This window comes from Sphaerodactylus townsendi, linkage group LG01 (assembly GCF_021028975.2).
Source record: "Sphaerodactylus townsendi isolate TG3544 linkage group LG01, MPM_Stown_v2.3, whole genome shotgun sequence".
Lineage (NCBI taxonomy): Eukaryota > Metazoa > Chordata > Lepidosauria > Squamata > Sphaerodactylidae > Sphaerodactylus > Sphaerodactylus townsendi.
Window position 1 is genome coordinate 160,124,110 of NC_059425.1, and position 14,539 is coordinate 160,138,648.

The window sequence follows — 14,539 nt, forward strand, 5'->3', positions numbered from 1 at the left end:
ATGACTATTGTGAAACTGCAGCTGCTAAACTAAGAACACGTTCCTGGAAGTAACTGAATACAGTGGAACTGACTTCTGAGTAGAGCTGTTTTAACTTGTTCCCTAAAATGCTATCCTGAGTTCCATGAAAGAAGAATAGGCTCAGATTAACAACAGATACTTAAATCGCAGGACGTCCAATTTTTGATATCCGAAAATGGTACATGGTTGTAAAGAAGGCTATGGATGTGGAGCAAAAGAAGCTGGATGAAGAAAGAGTAAGGTATGTGTTTAAAAAGTGACATCCTATATGTTTGATTTCACAAATGAAGAATTAGTATGAATGGCAAATACTGCTGGGTGGCTAATACCTGAGGATAGGATTTGAAATGTGCTGAGCAAAGTTTCTGTTTTGATGTCATTCTCATAGGCTCATTCCGCACATGCAGAATAATGCACTTTCAAACCGCTTTCAGTGCTCTTTGAAGCTGTGCGGAATAGCAAAATCTACTTGCAAACAGTTGTGAAAGTGGTTTGAAAATGCATTATTTTGCGTGTGCGGAAGGGGCGATAATTTCTGAAGTCTCTGGATAACAAAAAAAAAACACCAACCCAATTAAATGCAGTACTGTTGCTGTGACGAAAGAAAGGGAAAATAAGAATGGGGATATTTTTGAAGATCCGACCATTGGCTTTGTTTTCAATAAGAGGACAGTAATGTATTTTAAAATATGCTACCCTATAATCCATGTTGTTTTTGGGGTGAAGTAAAAAATGTAAGCCACAGTTAAAACAACCATTACAAGTCCTACTGATCTTCATAAGATTTCCTGGCTAAAGGGTCTGTTCAGCAAATCATGATTTAGATTTGCATGTGGGCATTATAGGTAAGTGTAATTAATTAACTACTTGTGTGGCTTCCTATTCTTTCTGTCCAGCACACTAGTCTCTAGATGTGGTAGCTGTCCGGGCGTGGCCCTGTCCCCAGCGCCCGGACTCAGCACAGCAGGCAGGGTAAGGGCTGGCAAAGGGAGAGACAGCAGGATAACAGCAGACAGAGTAAAAGCCAGCAGAGTGAGTGTTGGCAGGGAGGGGCCTCTCACAGCTGAACTGGCTGTGAGAGAGAGTGATGAGCTGCAGCTGGGCCAAGAGGAGGAGTAGATAAAAGGAGAAGGGAAATGAGCCTCTGGAGCTGCCGCTGCAGCAGGGTCTGGGGAGGGTATTGGCAGGGGAAGGGAGTGGTAGAGAGACAAGGAGCTTAGAAGGGGTGGCTGCCCAGCGCTGTGGGGAAACAGGCTGGTGAGCCCCGGGCTTCACACCGGCTGCTCACCCACCCCACCCCTGTGAAGCATACAGGGTGGGGCAAGGAAGCCGGGGAAGGGGAGAAGCAATCAGAGGGCTCTCTTCTGTGAGGCAACAGAGAGAGCGAGAGGGAGAGGGGTCAGGCAAGCCGGTGGCTCTGGCAAACAGCACTGGGACCCCAGGCCAGGGTACGGGAGGAGGGTACAAGGCGTGGCCTAACGCAAGGCGCCCTGTGGGCAAGACTGTTCCTTGGCCCTCAGGGCCAGGCTAAGATAACATCGTCTGGGGAGTCCAACCCCCAGGTCAGGGAAGGTAGGTCGGTACAGCCACTTGCGGGGCCGGGGCAACTAGGGGAAACGCCACAGTAGCCTCCATAGGTATGACAGACTACAGTTAGCACAAGTGATTGATCCTACTTTCATGAGCTGAAGTACCTTATATTTGTGCAGGATCAGACCCTCTGTCTAGAAATTGCTGTATCAGCTCTTGGGTTCTAGGTATAACCAGGCCCTCTTTGGTTGGAGATTTTGGTAGGGCACAATAAGAGATGTGGAGATCTTTTCCTGAACAGGACTCAGGTAAAATATAACTAATTTGGGGGGGGGGGGGGGGAGTTGGAGGCCAAGGGAACCAACCTCTGAAAGTTGCGCTGTAAAAACTAGTGAGCTGGGTCAGCGGTTTCATACTTTTTTTTAACAGATAAGCTAACATGGGATGTTATGTTAGAGCAGGGGTAGGGAACCTGCGGCTCTCCAGATGTTCAGGAACTACAATTTCCATCAGCCTCTGTCAGCATGGCCAATTGGCCATGCTGGTAGGGGCTGATGGGAATTGTAGTTCCTGAACATCTGGAGAGCCGCAGGTTCCCTACCCCTGTGTTAGAGATATCTAGTTTTTGGTGGACTGCTTAAGTACAAGCATAGAGGATGGGCCTAGACTCCATTCCTCACCCCCCCCCCCACCCCATTTAACTCCATTTTATAACCTGGTTCTCTACTTGAAAGGGAGAGACAGACAGGTAGTTCTCTGGGTTGGGTATAATAGTCATTGGGGAATCTGATTCTGGAGTCCAAATCAACTTTGTCCTGAAACCCTGGAAGACCAGTTATTTGCATTGTTACAGGGCAGAGTATGAAGAGTGTTAATGGAGTAATCTTCCCCATTTCTGTTTCTTTTGAGTTTTGTGCCTTCTTCCGTGTCATAATGGTGTGGTAGCAGGTACCCTGTCCATTTTGTGATGAAATTTTAGAGGCTTCACAATTAGTCCTTTGTTCTGACACTGAGGGTTCAAGTAATACATTTTGTTTGCTGTGTGTACGTATGTGTCATAAACACACATTTATGCATGTTCTACATTATTCTTATCTCTAAACAAAGAATTTGCAAATTCTGAATAATCTTAATTTTAAACAATTCTAAAATTGAGTTAGCAATCTGTATTTATTTAAAAATTGATAAAATAGAAAAAAAATGTTCCTACACTCACTTTACAGCTAACATAACAACCACAGTAGTATTGTTTGAAGGTTAATAATTTTTGCATTTGTCAAAGGAATGATAACATTTAGTGGGTATCATTACTAGGTTATTTACAATGTTTATTGAGATCCTGGCCAAAGATTTGACTGTGTTTCGGATTATTTTTATATGAAAAGTTTCTTCCCCCAATATTTTGACTTTTTCATCTGCAGGTTTTTATGGAAATCTGAACAGCCACTCTTCTACCAACCCACCAGAAAGTCTATAGTGCTCAAGAATAAGCGTATGTGTAAACTTTTATGCTTATCCGTGTCCTACAAAATTGGCCATAAGTCTTTTTTTCTAGCATAACATCAACCCAAGGAAAAAAATTGGTTGTGGTGGGTTTTCCGGGCTGTGGGCTGGTGGACCTTGTTCCTAACGTTTCGCCTGCATCCGTGGCTGGCATCTTCAGAGGTGTATAACAGAGGGAAGTCTGTTACACACTGTGTCCAGTGAGAAGGGAATGTTTTAGTGGGGTATATATTGTCATGTGCCCAGGTGGGGAACCAATCAGCAAGTTTGGGTGGAACTTTCTGTGCAAAGGTGTGGTTGATAGTATAGTATTGCAGGTGGGGGTTTTCAGTCCAGGGAGTAATATGGCAATTAGGTCAGGGAAAAAACTGTTTTAGACCTAATTGCAGAACTGCCTTTGCCAAGTGTCCTCATTTTTACCATAGTGGATTATGCAACGTTTTGGATTCCCCCAGCAGAATTTATTTATTTATGTATTTATTTAATGCCCTGCCCTCTCCCAGCAAGCTGGGCATATTTTGATAAAATCTTTTTGGGATATTCCAGGTTCTTTTCTGGCTCTCTTTTTTAAAATGCAGTTAGGTGAACAGTGACACCATAGGAGATGGAAGGACTATCCGTAGTTTTGCTGTGTTTCCACAGGTAATGCAGGCGTTAGGATGACAGTCTTTAAAAAGAAACTTGAACTCCCATTTCTTCCTCAGTTTATTTCTTTTCTCACTTGTGAATAGTCTAATAGCGCACGATCATGTTATGTCTTCTGTTAACTTACATGTCGTGTGATAGCCACATTCTTCGGGAGGATTATAATTGTGGCTAACATTTCACAATTCACACCCAGGTCTTTTGTAAATGCCCTCTAAAACTGAGTTTGTGCATGCTAAGGAGCGAGTATATGTAAAACTCTTGAAATTCTTTTAAAAATGACTTTGACTAATTGTGCTGTTTTTTGCTTTACTCAGGAATGGCAAAAGCCCTTCAAAAACAGTTTCGGACATTGTCTTGCACTGAGGAACATACTGAGAAGAAAAAGCCTTCAAGTTTTCAGTTTCACTGGACAGAAGGAAACTCGGAAAGGCCTTGTTTTCATGGGCACAGTCTAGAAGGAATTTTGCAACAGGAGGGCCGTGTCCTTATCACTCAGGACCCACAGTATTGGTTGGGTACAGCGAAACTGTGCAAAGAAAAGTAAGAATTTGACACTCTTGAAATGTCTGATCAGAGGTTTCTTTTTTAAAACTAAAGGAACTCGGGGCAAAATTTTATGAAAGGCAACATTGTGGAATGGTTAGGTCAGATTTTATTGCACTTTGCAACATTGTCATTAGTCCAAAACTATTGCAGAGGTTTTTTTATTATTTTTATTGTGAGTTTTAAAAAAGGCATCATTGCTTACCTATAACAGGCTGAAAGATGAGAGTGCGAGCGGTGCATCAACACTGCAGTGATGTAATGCTGGAATATCAGTTTCGGGATCCCTCCCCCTTTCTGTGCTGTGTGTATTTGCCCAGTGCATAAGGGCACTTCAGCAACTGTTGAGGGGGTGAAAGCTAGTAAAAGCAGCTGGTACACAAAAGATACCATATAGTGTGTGTGTGTGCAGGGGGAACGTCACCAGCCCCAATTTGAGACAGATGCCCTTCAGAAGAGCCAACGTGGTGTAGTTCTTAGGAGTGGTGCACTCTAATATGGAGAACCAGGTTTGATTCCCCACTCTTCCACATGAAGCCTCCGGATGACTTTGGCCCTGTCACAGTTTTCTCAGAACTCTCTCAGCCCCACCTATCTGATAGGGTGTCTGTGGTGAGGAGAGAAGGGGAAGGAGTTTATGACCTGCTTTGAGACTCCTTACGGTTGAGAAAAGCTGGATAGAAATCCAAACTTTTCTTCTTCTTTTCCCTGGCTTACATGTGTATGGGGTTTGTTGTCCTTGTATTCCCAGTAGGAAAATTGGAGGATTTGGTTCAGGTTTTGTGCCTGAGATGCAGTAACCTGTTAGGGCTAGTGTTAGCAGTATTCTGTAACAGTGGGTTGGATCCAGACTAAATTGGCAATTTTAATCAATTTCCCTACTTAGAGGAGCATTTCATGGCGGCTGGTAGGATGGTGGCAAACAGGAAAGTCCCACTCTCCCCTTTAAAAATTAGTCTGGATCCACCCCAATATTTGTCCTCATCCTTGGCTGTGTGTGCAAAGTGTTCTTTTTCTAAATTCCTGTCTCAAAAGTTGTGCACGTCTGGGTTGCCCCGTGCCATACATCTCTGAAGAATGTGTCCTGGCTGAGTTTTTTATAGTGCTTTAGGGAACTGTAATTAGCTGCAGACTTAGTCTCAAAGGCCGTTTTTGCACGGGCTAAAAAAGCTGGTAAAAGGACGGTAAAAACAGCATCATGGGTGGAGAGTTTGCATGACCGCCACTGCAGAAACAATGCTGCAGTGATGCAGCAATGCTCCAGCGATCCCACAACGGTTTATTAAAAACTCACTCACCAAGCAAGTCTTTTCAACAAGGGCGCTCCGCAGTCAGTGTTGTGCAAAGCGCCCACCAGGAATCAGTGCTGCAGAGCCCGGCCCCACAACGGCAGCCAATCCTGGCACCGAATGCCCGTGATGTCTATCCTCGGAAAAAAGAACGCCATTTGCGAAGCGCAGCCATGCGAAGCACCATGGTTCAGCTGATGCACTACCTGTCCACACAGCTCCCACCCATTCAAATGCTCCGTGGCTACTGCACTGCCTATAACACCGACGGCACAACGGCGTTATTGACTGTGCAGAAATGGCCTTAGTTTAGTTGTTCTGTGCCTGTGTAGGCATAGCAGAGTTTTCCCCCCACACCCATTGAATTTGGTAGCAGTGTTTGCCTTTGTGCCAGCATTTTCACAAGTTTAACATTATAGTAACTGCGTATGTTGTGTCCCATATGCAACATGAGGACCTTATGTCATACATGCAACACAAGTTTTTTTTTTGCCTTCCAAACACACACTGGCTCTTCTCTGTTTGCAGCTACAACATACAAGGAGAAGCAACTTCAGCCTCTCCCTCACACATAGTTTCCATGTCCACAGACTTACTCTCGGAGCTGCTATTGGCTCCATTCTAAAAATCAGTTTATGTGGCTACAGTGGACCCTGTACCCTGTAGTGGTTCCATAGGGTGGTTTGGAGAGGCATAAACAGAATGGCGGAGGCTATAGTTACTTCTCTCTATATGCTGTGGTCATAAACAGAAAAGATCCGTTGTACATCTTAGAGCCTCCCTCCAAAATCGCACTGCATATACATTCCCCATCCAACACATTGGGATGGTGATGTGTGGATGGAGCAACAGAGGCATAGCAAGGGGGGAAAGCACTGGTGCCTCCTTCGCCCCGGCCACACACCCCTCCACCCCCATCCCGTCATGGAGCGCCGCTGCCCCGGAATGCCCCAGCCACGCCCCCTGGAACACCCTCACCACGCCCCCACAGGGGTGCCCCCCAGTGCGTTGCGCACCCACACCCTTGGAGCTACCCCTCTGACGGAGCATCAGTTGTCATATTAAGCAGCTTCCAATAAAATAGTATGTTCAACAATGGAATAAGAAAGAATGAAAAGGATTTTTTAAACTGTTGACAGGAATCATTCCAAAATGCTTCATGCAAAGTTGTATCGGCTTTACTGGATGTCATTTTAATCCTGAGTTTTACAGACAATGAATAAATGACTGAATTACAAGAAGGTAGCATATGTGGGTCTAATTGTGAAACAGACATTCTTTATGGATGAAAGCGTTGTTTCAATGTATTATGGTGCTGCAGAACGTTAGGTATTAACTTTTCAGCTGGCTGTGTGCAGGAAGGGAGCTGAAAATTTAATCTTATATATGTGAGCTACTGATTTCATGCTAGAAACTGAGCTGAATTCATGTGTATTTTTTTATTACATGGCCAAAAATTAGTTGAGGGCAAAAATGTGTTGTTTTCTGACAGTTCAGCCTGTACACAGTATACTTAACCGGAAAGGTGGACTTTATGAAGTGTTTTTGAAGGGCTCAAAGATGCTTTCCATATTTTGCTGTTGGAAGTATATATCCTCCTCCTCCTCCCTCCCTTCCCCTTTCCCAGTTTTCTTAGTAAAACATAGATGACTTGTTTCGTAGCAGGGATGTGGCTTTTTCCAGGACAATTTGAATCAGAATGATTTCCTGTTCAAATCTAAATAAATAATGTTAGGAAAAGATGTTAAAAATACTGTGTACGATCCTGGACCGTGTGCAAGTATTGGTGTTTGCCAATGCTTCATAGTCCACATTTAGCCCATGTAACATTACTGTTTTGCAGCATAACAGCCCTAGCAACTATGGACTACATTACACATGTGGAGTGGAAATTTTTCCACAGAAAAGGTAGCATTTTTCATCACGTTACTGGCTAGCTGTGATAGAATGGGCCTATCTGGATGCTGTGATTTGAGGTGTGCAAGTAATATTATATCCCTTTTTGTTTCTTTCTCTTTACAGGGAATGTGGTCACCTGGCACACTATGAAGCATCAGACTTTTCTCATACCTACCAGTTTGTGTTAAGCCTGTTCTCCTTCATCCTAAGGGTTCAGCCCTCTCTCATCCATGAGCAAGTGTGTGTTGTAGAACACACTCTCTTCCATTCAGAGATTCGTAAGAAACGCAGGAATATCCAAGATAAAGAAGCAGAAAGGCTCGAAAATCTTGATCCAGAACAACAGCGTGAAGACCTTCATGCAGCCAGTGATACGGCTCATGCAGTCGATTCAGCGCCTCCAGAGAACCCCACTGAAAGTAGAGGACTGGAGATTGACATTCTCTCTGCAAATAGTATGTGTGAATAATTCATCCTCAACAACTCTGCCCCCGAACCTGCAAGGCGAAAGGAATTTGCTCCGGTTTACCTCTGGACCCTGCATGCAGTGTTATATGGACACTAGCTCCCCCCAACCTGAAGATCTACTAGCTCCGCTGTCTTCTAATCATATTTACTCATCCAGCACTACTAGCTCCACCAACATTCCTCACTCTGAGAGTGCCCCTCCCTCCATATGTGGCATTGACTCCCATGGACATGGATTTCCTGGGCTAAGGAGCTTGAGGAATTAGAATCTTCCCAGCCCCCCTCTATAGCTCCCACCCGACATATTGTTTCACCTGGATCCCTTGAGGCTCCTTTGTCCTGTGAGGGGAATCATGATGTTTCTCCCCAACTGATTTCCAAATCCTTGGAAGAGGAGCTCTTTACAGGGTTTCAGGACCTCCCGAGTTCAGAACAAAAAGCCGTCATCGTTAAACTTGGCTCTACCACCTCCATTCTTTCTGCAAATAATATATGTAAATAATTCATATACGTAGGAAAATTGCAGATACGAGAAATCTTAATACTACTTGTTACCGAATTTTGTTTTTTCACACATTGCCAATGATTTTTGTAAAGCTTTGATATATCTGTGTGTATTCTGATTTTTTTTCATTTAAAAGGTAGCCTTATTTTTCAGCGTAAAAAGGAATTCGTAATATGATGGAATTAAAACATATTTTTCCCGAACAGAATTATTAAGCTATGACTTAGCTACTTCCTTATGGCAACAGGTGCCAAAGAGACAGCTGGTCCTGGGGGGAATGCTTTAAGTCATTTGAGTTTTGTACTGCAGTAGGAGTGTCATAGAACAATACTGAAGAAGAGAAATTCTTGCATGCATCTTCATTGCTACTACAGCGACTGTTTTCACTTCTTTTGGAGTGTTAGTGTCTTTGAAGCCTTGAGCTCTTTTTTCTTCCCTGTATCAAATGACGAGGAGGGTGCTTCTGTCCGTACTAGCACTCCAGTAAGCAAAGTTTGACTCCTTCCTCCAAGGAAGAGCCGCTTAAATTGCAGGAAAGCTCCTGAAGCTAGTGGAAGGATGGAATCATGCCAATACTTTGTCCTTGAGGTAATTCAAGAAGTGCGATCGAACTGCTAGACCTGCGTGGACTGCTTTAGAATTCTTCCATTTGCTTCTCTTATGCTCCGTAATGTGTATTAAGATTTCTTATTGACAATATTCTACTTGAAGCGTGGTTAGTGGAGCTTTTGGAAGTAAGGAGCCAGAATACTCCAGTAGCATTTTCTGATCGCTTTTCGTGAGTCTGGCTTGCGATTCAGAGGATCTGATGGTAGTAAAGCAAGTTTAATACCATCAGTTCCTCTGAAGATGCCAGCCACTGATGCAGGTGAAATGTCAGGAGAAAATGCTACTGGAACACGGCCATACAGTCTGGAAACCCTGCAACCCGCCAGTGATTCCGGCTGTGAAAGCCTTTGACAATACAATAATGTTCCTATTTCCAGGGCAGAAAAGCTTGTCCTGATGCATCTTTTGATGGAACATACCCGATATGGCCATGATTTTCAAAAGAGTTCTGGTGGTCCTTTATTTGGGTTTTTTATTGTGTCCTGTAAAATCTTGAGTATTCCTGCCTTATTTCTAGCAGTTGCTTGTGGTCTATAGATGAGGTGGGTACAGTCTACTGAAATGGAGACAAGGTATTCAGTGGTTATGAAGTAGAATAAAGTTCCTCCCCTACAGCTTTGTGACCTTCTCCTCTACCCCTAACATCACTGAACTAAAGAAAACATTTGAGATGTTACAGGTGAAGAGAAGTAAATGTGTTTGAAATTAACTCTACTATGGAAATAAATACTATTTTTGTTTTGTTTTCCTGATTTCAGGCTGGCATTTTTAGGACACTTTTTAATTGTTATGCCTTCTACTCCCATAAATATTATGACTGCCTGTACTGAAGATTCTGCCCTAAATGAGAGTGCATTTTTGAGAGCCCCGCTTGGATAAGGCCCTGTTTTTGTATCCAAGTTTGAGTCCCTTTAGTCGTCTTATTTTAAATGGTATTTAATTGCTGACCTCCTTTTGTATAGTGATGTACACTCAATTTCTTTTGTAACCCCTGCAGTCAATTCTGTGCCCTTATAAAGGGCTGAGCTTGTGCAAAGCTGAATTGTACTTTACAGATAGATGCTGTAAAGGAGAATTTATGAATTTTGGTACAGTGCAATAAATCTTTTTCTCTTAATTTCTAGTACGTTGTGACTCTTGAGCGGAGTAGATTGGTAACAGTAAAAGATGTTTCCCTCTCATTGTTCTGATATCAGTACCTTTGAGGTGAATCAATCAACATTTTGTTAGAGTGATGATAGCTAGGGGGCTTGTAGAGCGTGGGGTGGAGGACACATGATCTTTGCTGAAATGGTAGTTGTGCTGAGCTTGAGACACAAATGATTTGAGTCCAGTCAACATTCTACAAAGGTGGAGTGCATTTCTTAAGCAGCCGCATGAGGCTGGATAGCCCCAGGGCAGGGTGTGCGCCTCCCAGACAACAACTTCAACTACCTCTTCTCTTCATATTGAAGTTGCAGCTCCTTGATCATTTACAGGAAGCTTCCCGCAAAAATCAGCATTTTATCTAGGTTGATGTTCTGCCTTTTTAGAAAAAAAAGGGATTCTTATCTCAGCTCTTTTTGCCTCCTTTTTTTGTCTTCAAGAGAATTTTAGCCCTGTAGAAAATACTGCTGGTCAGTATATTTGAGGCTCATCCAACAACAAATGTCACCATAGTCACAGGACACTGGCTGGAAATTCTGGTCTCATTTGTTGGGGGTGAGCAACAAATCCCTCTGGTCCTTACGGTCATAATGAGCCTTTTTTGACACTTCTGAGCCTATCCTTGATTTGTCTTCCTCAGTATTAAATTTCTTCTAGTAAAAGACTGGTAGCATCAGCCTTCCAGCACTTTTATCTCCCTTAGTGTGACCTCCACGTATCTTGATGCTGAGGAAACCGGAAGTCTTTCCATACTACCTTGCAATGAAGTACAGTGTGGTTTAGTAGGTGAGACCCGTTTTTCAGATTGGAACCTAAATATAAATGAGGTGTAATGAAAAGCCAATCAGATGTTTTGTGAGTTACCCTTCTCCCTCCGCCTTAATCCCTGGCCTTGTATTTCCACTGTAAGCTGATCTTAGTTCACTATCTGAAAACATCTTAGTTCAGTATCTGAAAATATGCAGTGTATACCCTTCTATGAGTGAATGCTGTTCAACCATTACAAAAAATACAATGAAACTAGATAACTCAGCTGAGCTCTCCATCCCCAGGATGTCTATATGTTGCCCACTACACACTCCCACAAGAGCTTGCACCAAAGAACAACTATTGTATAAAATTCCTATATACAGTTTAAAAAAGACGCATGAGAACTGCAGAAATGATACACTAAAAAGTAACACGACATTGTCTTCACTCACACTAACAGGAGGTCTCGCAGGGGTGTTGTGGAGATCCTAAAGCACTTTTACATTCGCTTCAAGAATCCTGAGTCACAAAGGGAGAGTGCTGCATTTGAAAAGGACATTGTGAACTGCTGCCAAAGGCCAAGTGTCCCTTGCTGCTGGTCCTAACCCGCTCCCGAAAAGCTATGCAGGTGCACTCATGAGGGCTGCAGGGCTTGCGATTAAATCGACGTGTCCTTTTAAAGGAAGGAGCTGTGCATGCAGCCACTGCAGTTGGCCTCATTGCAGTGACTTTGAATGTTGCTTCCTTGCATGGTCCTTTGTGGCTGCTTTGCTCATCCCACTAAGGCCTATGGGATGTGCCCCCACTTCCTAGGGTTTGCTCTGTACGCACTTTGGGCTTTTCCCATGGCTGTTCCCTGCCTATGGAATAGCTTCTATGATTCCATGATTCTAAGAGGTCAGGGAGACGTCTACCCTCCTGGGAAGCTGTGGAACAGAGCTATTCTGCAAGCGTTAGGGAGAGTATGGAGCTGGTCCACTAGAAATATGCAAGCTGGATATTTTTAAATGGTGGGTTTTTTATGTTGTGTCAGTGTATTTTATTATTTGTCTTCATGTTTTAAATTTTGTTCTGTTGTTTTATATATATCAGTGACCCAGAGGCGTACTGGGGGGAAATGGCAACGCCAGGGCAACACCTGCTCCTGGAGGCACCACAACCCCCCCCCCCTTGGTGCACGCCACAGCGGGATCGTGTTCTGGGGCTGGGCGGGGGTGGGTGCCACCGGTATAGGGCGCACATGTGCCCTGGGCACAGTTCCCCCTTGCTCTGCCCCTGCCACTCTGCCTTGGAAGCTTTCTGAGTGGCCCAGGACCAGTTATGTATCTTCAGTCTAACCTACCTCACAGGGTGGTTGTGGAGAGGACAGTGCTGCTTTGCTCCTCTGTTGGCAGAGGACGGTAGAATTTAAATGAAATAAATATGTTTTTATAACGCCATTCATCAGAATACCAAGAAAAATCCAAGAAAAAGATGACTTGAAAATGGAGTCATCCAGAAGAATCAGGACAACGGGAAAGGAAAATGAAACTGCACAGGCAGGCTGGCATGGGCACGAGTTGCAGAGGTCAAAACAGGGTAAGGTCTTCTTTTCCTTTGGAACAGGGGTCTGCAACCTGTGGCTCTCCAGATGATGGGAATTGTAGTCCATGAACATCTGGAGAGCCACTGGTTACAGACTCCTGCTTTGGAATCTCTCTCTTGTGTGCGAACCTGTACATGAGTCTTGGATCCCTCTATTTTCTGCTTTGCAGAAGCCTTTTTCAGGTCATAATGACTCCACCTTTTCCCTCCTTCATTTACTTGCATAATATGACTCTGCCTCCCTTGTCTTTGTGTTGTCTTCTATTGTTTCCATTCTTTTTTAAACTGGGGCTTTAGAATGTAGCCTATCGCATTTGATTGCCCACTCTGTACCCTTTGTATTAATCCGTTTATTTGAAATAATCCGCTTAACGTGGATCTGCTGTTTGAGAAACCTCGGGATGTAAACAGTGTTTCTCAACTCCCGCAGATCTGGAGCATTGGTACGAACCTTTTACTTGTGACTAGCCCATTAGTCAGTAGTGTTCTGGCCGCCCAGTATTTTCAACAGCGTGTTTCATCCGTGGAAGCAACTACATGAACCTTGTCACCAGTGACTCACCATAGTCCATTATCAACAAAAAGGGAGAAACAGCTTTCATTCTTATTTTTGTTCATTTAGATTGATTTGGTGGGATCCTTGTGGAATTCCGTCATTTTAGAGCTGATTGAAAGCAAATGCAAAGCCAAGCCAGTGAGGTTTGTTCCAAAGTTTGGGACAGGTTTCCTTCCTACGAATGCTCTCCAACGGAGTAGGGAGATGTCTTCCTACATTCATCAAGGGCACTTTATCCCTGGGGAAAGGTGCTCTTTCTCTCCTCCTCCCGCTGCCTGTATGTTATCTAAAAACACCCCTATGCAGATCACACGATAAGAGCCATTTGGTTTCTTTTCTACCCCTGAAACATGAAGAAGGTTTTTTTGAAAATTTATTTTTGAGGAGTAGCCAACTGCTCACAGTCAATTTGGAAACTGCCCCATGTATCATATACTAAATATGCTAGTGAAAACTGATTTCATTAAAACCATCAGGAAACTAAAATGGCAGTGAAATACCTTAAACCCTTTCTGAGTAGAGAATTTGCAGCCATAATAGAACTACAATTCCCTTCAGCCTCTGTCAGCATGGCCAATTGGCTATGCTGGTAGGGGCTGATGGGAATTGTAGTTCCTGAACATCTGGAGAGCCGCAGGTTCCCTACCCCTGCTCTAGAGTGTATTTTGATCTGACTCTTTAGAAATTCAATTAGCTAAACTTTGATTCTTCACAGCTTTGCTTATCACTGTAAACAGCACTTCTGTTCTTTGGATTTCTGATTAGCCAATTTCTGATTAGCCAATTGCTCAGACCATCTGAGAAACCTATTGAGCTTCAGTCATTTACACAGTTTATAGTTGAACATGAGTGGGTAATTCTATATGATTTGTCTTACTGTGGAGGATGCAACGGGAAATATTCTGGATACCATTGTTCTCTTAAAACTGTTTCCAGGACGGTCCTATTGCACTCCAAGGCAGGAAGCTGAAGTTATGTTTCATAACTGGGTTATTTGTCAAATGTATTTTTTACAGATAGATCTAAAGTGGACATATATCCATATTTATAGGCAGAATCTAGTTTGAGAACATCCATTTTGCTTTAATATGAGTTTGGATTAGAGAGGCCACAGCTGACAATTTCTACACCAAATATGTATGTCCGTATAGAAATTACTGTTCTATATGTAGCGTTACAAACTGGCTTGGAGAAAAAACACCCTCCTCTTTAACAGAACACCTTGTGGTACCTTGGAAGGGAGAGATAGAAGAAATTCCAAGTGGTTTATCATCTCTCCCTAGAATTTCTCAAGGGCCTTAACTAGTATACACATACATACACACCATGGTTACATATACAGAAGCTGGAAAACCAAAGCCAAATACAGTCAGTGATATTCCTGCATGAAAGATGGTCACATTGTCCACGTGCAGTTCGGATACCATGGATTCAGTTTTGTCGGCACCTTCTGTACAGAGGTGTCATAAACATACGAGACAGTCTTGA

General features: G+C 43.3%; 1 protein-coding gene across 1 annotated transcript in view; it reads left to right on the plus strand.

The window, feature by feature from the left end:
* The window catches only part of TAF1B (TATA-box binding protein associated factor, RNA polymerase I subunit B), a 54,511-nt gene extending 45,405 nt beyond the window's left edge, over window positions 1-9,106 (plus strand). The window contains 4 exon segments of the mRNA XM_048505990.1: window positions 172-262; window positions 2,973-3,043; window positions 4,017-4,242; window positions 7,557-9,106. Coding sequence (XP_048361947.1) covers window positions 172-262; window positions 2,973-3,043; window positions 4,017-4,242; window positions 7,557-7,902 — 734 coding nt within the window. The 3' untranslated portion in view covers window positions 7,903-9,106.
* Window positions 9,107-14,539: the final 5,433 nt, after the last annotated feature.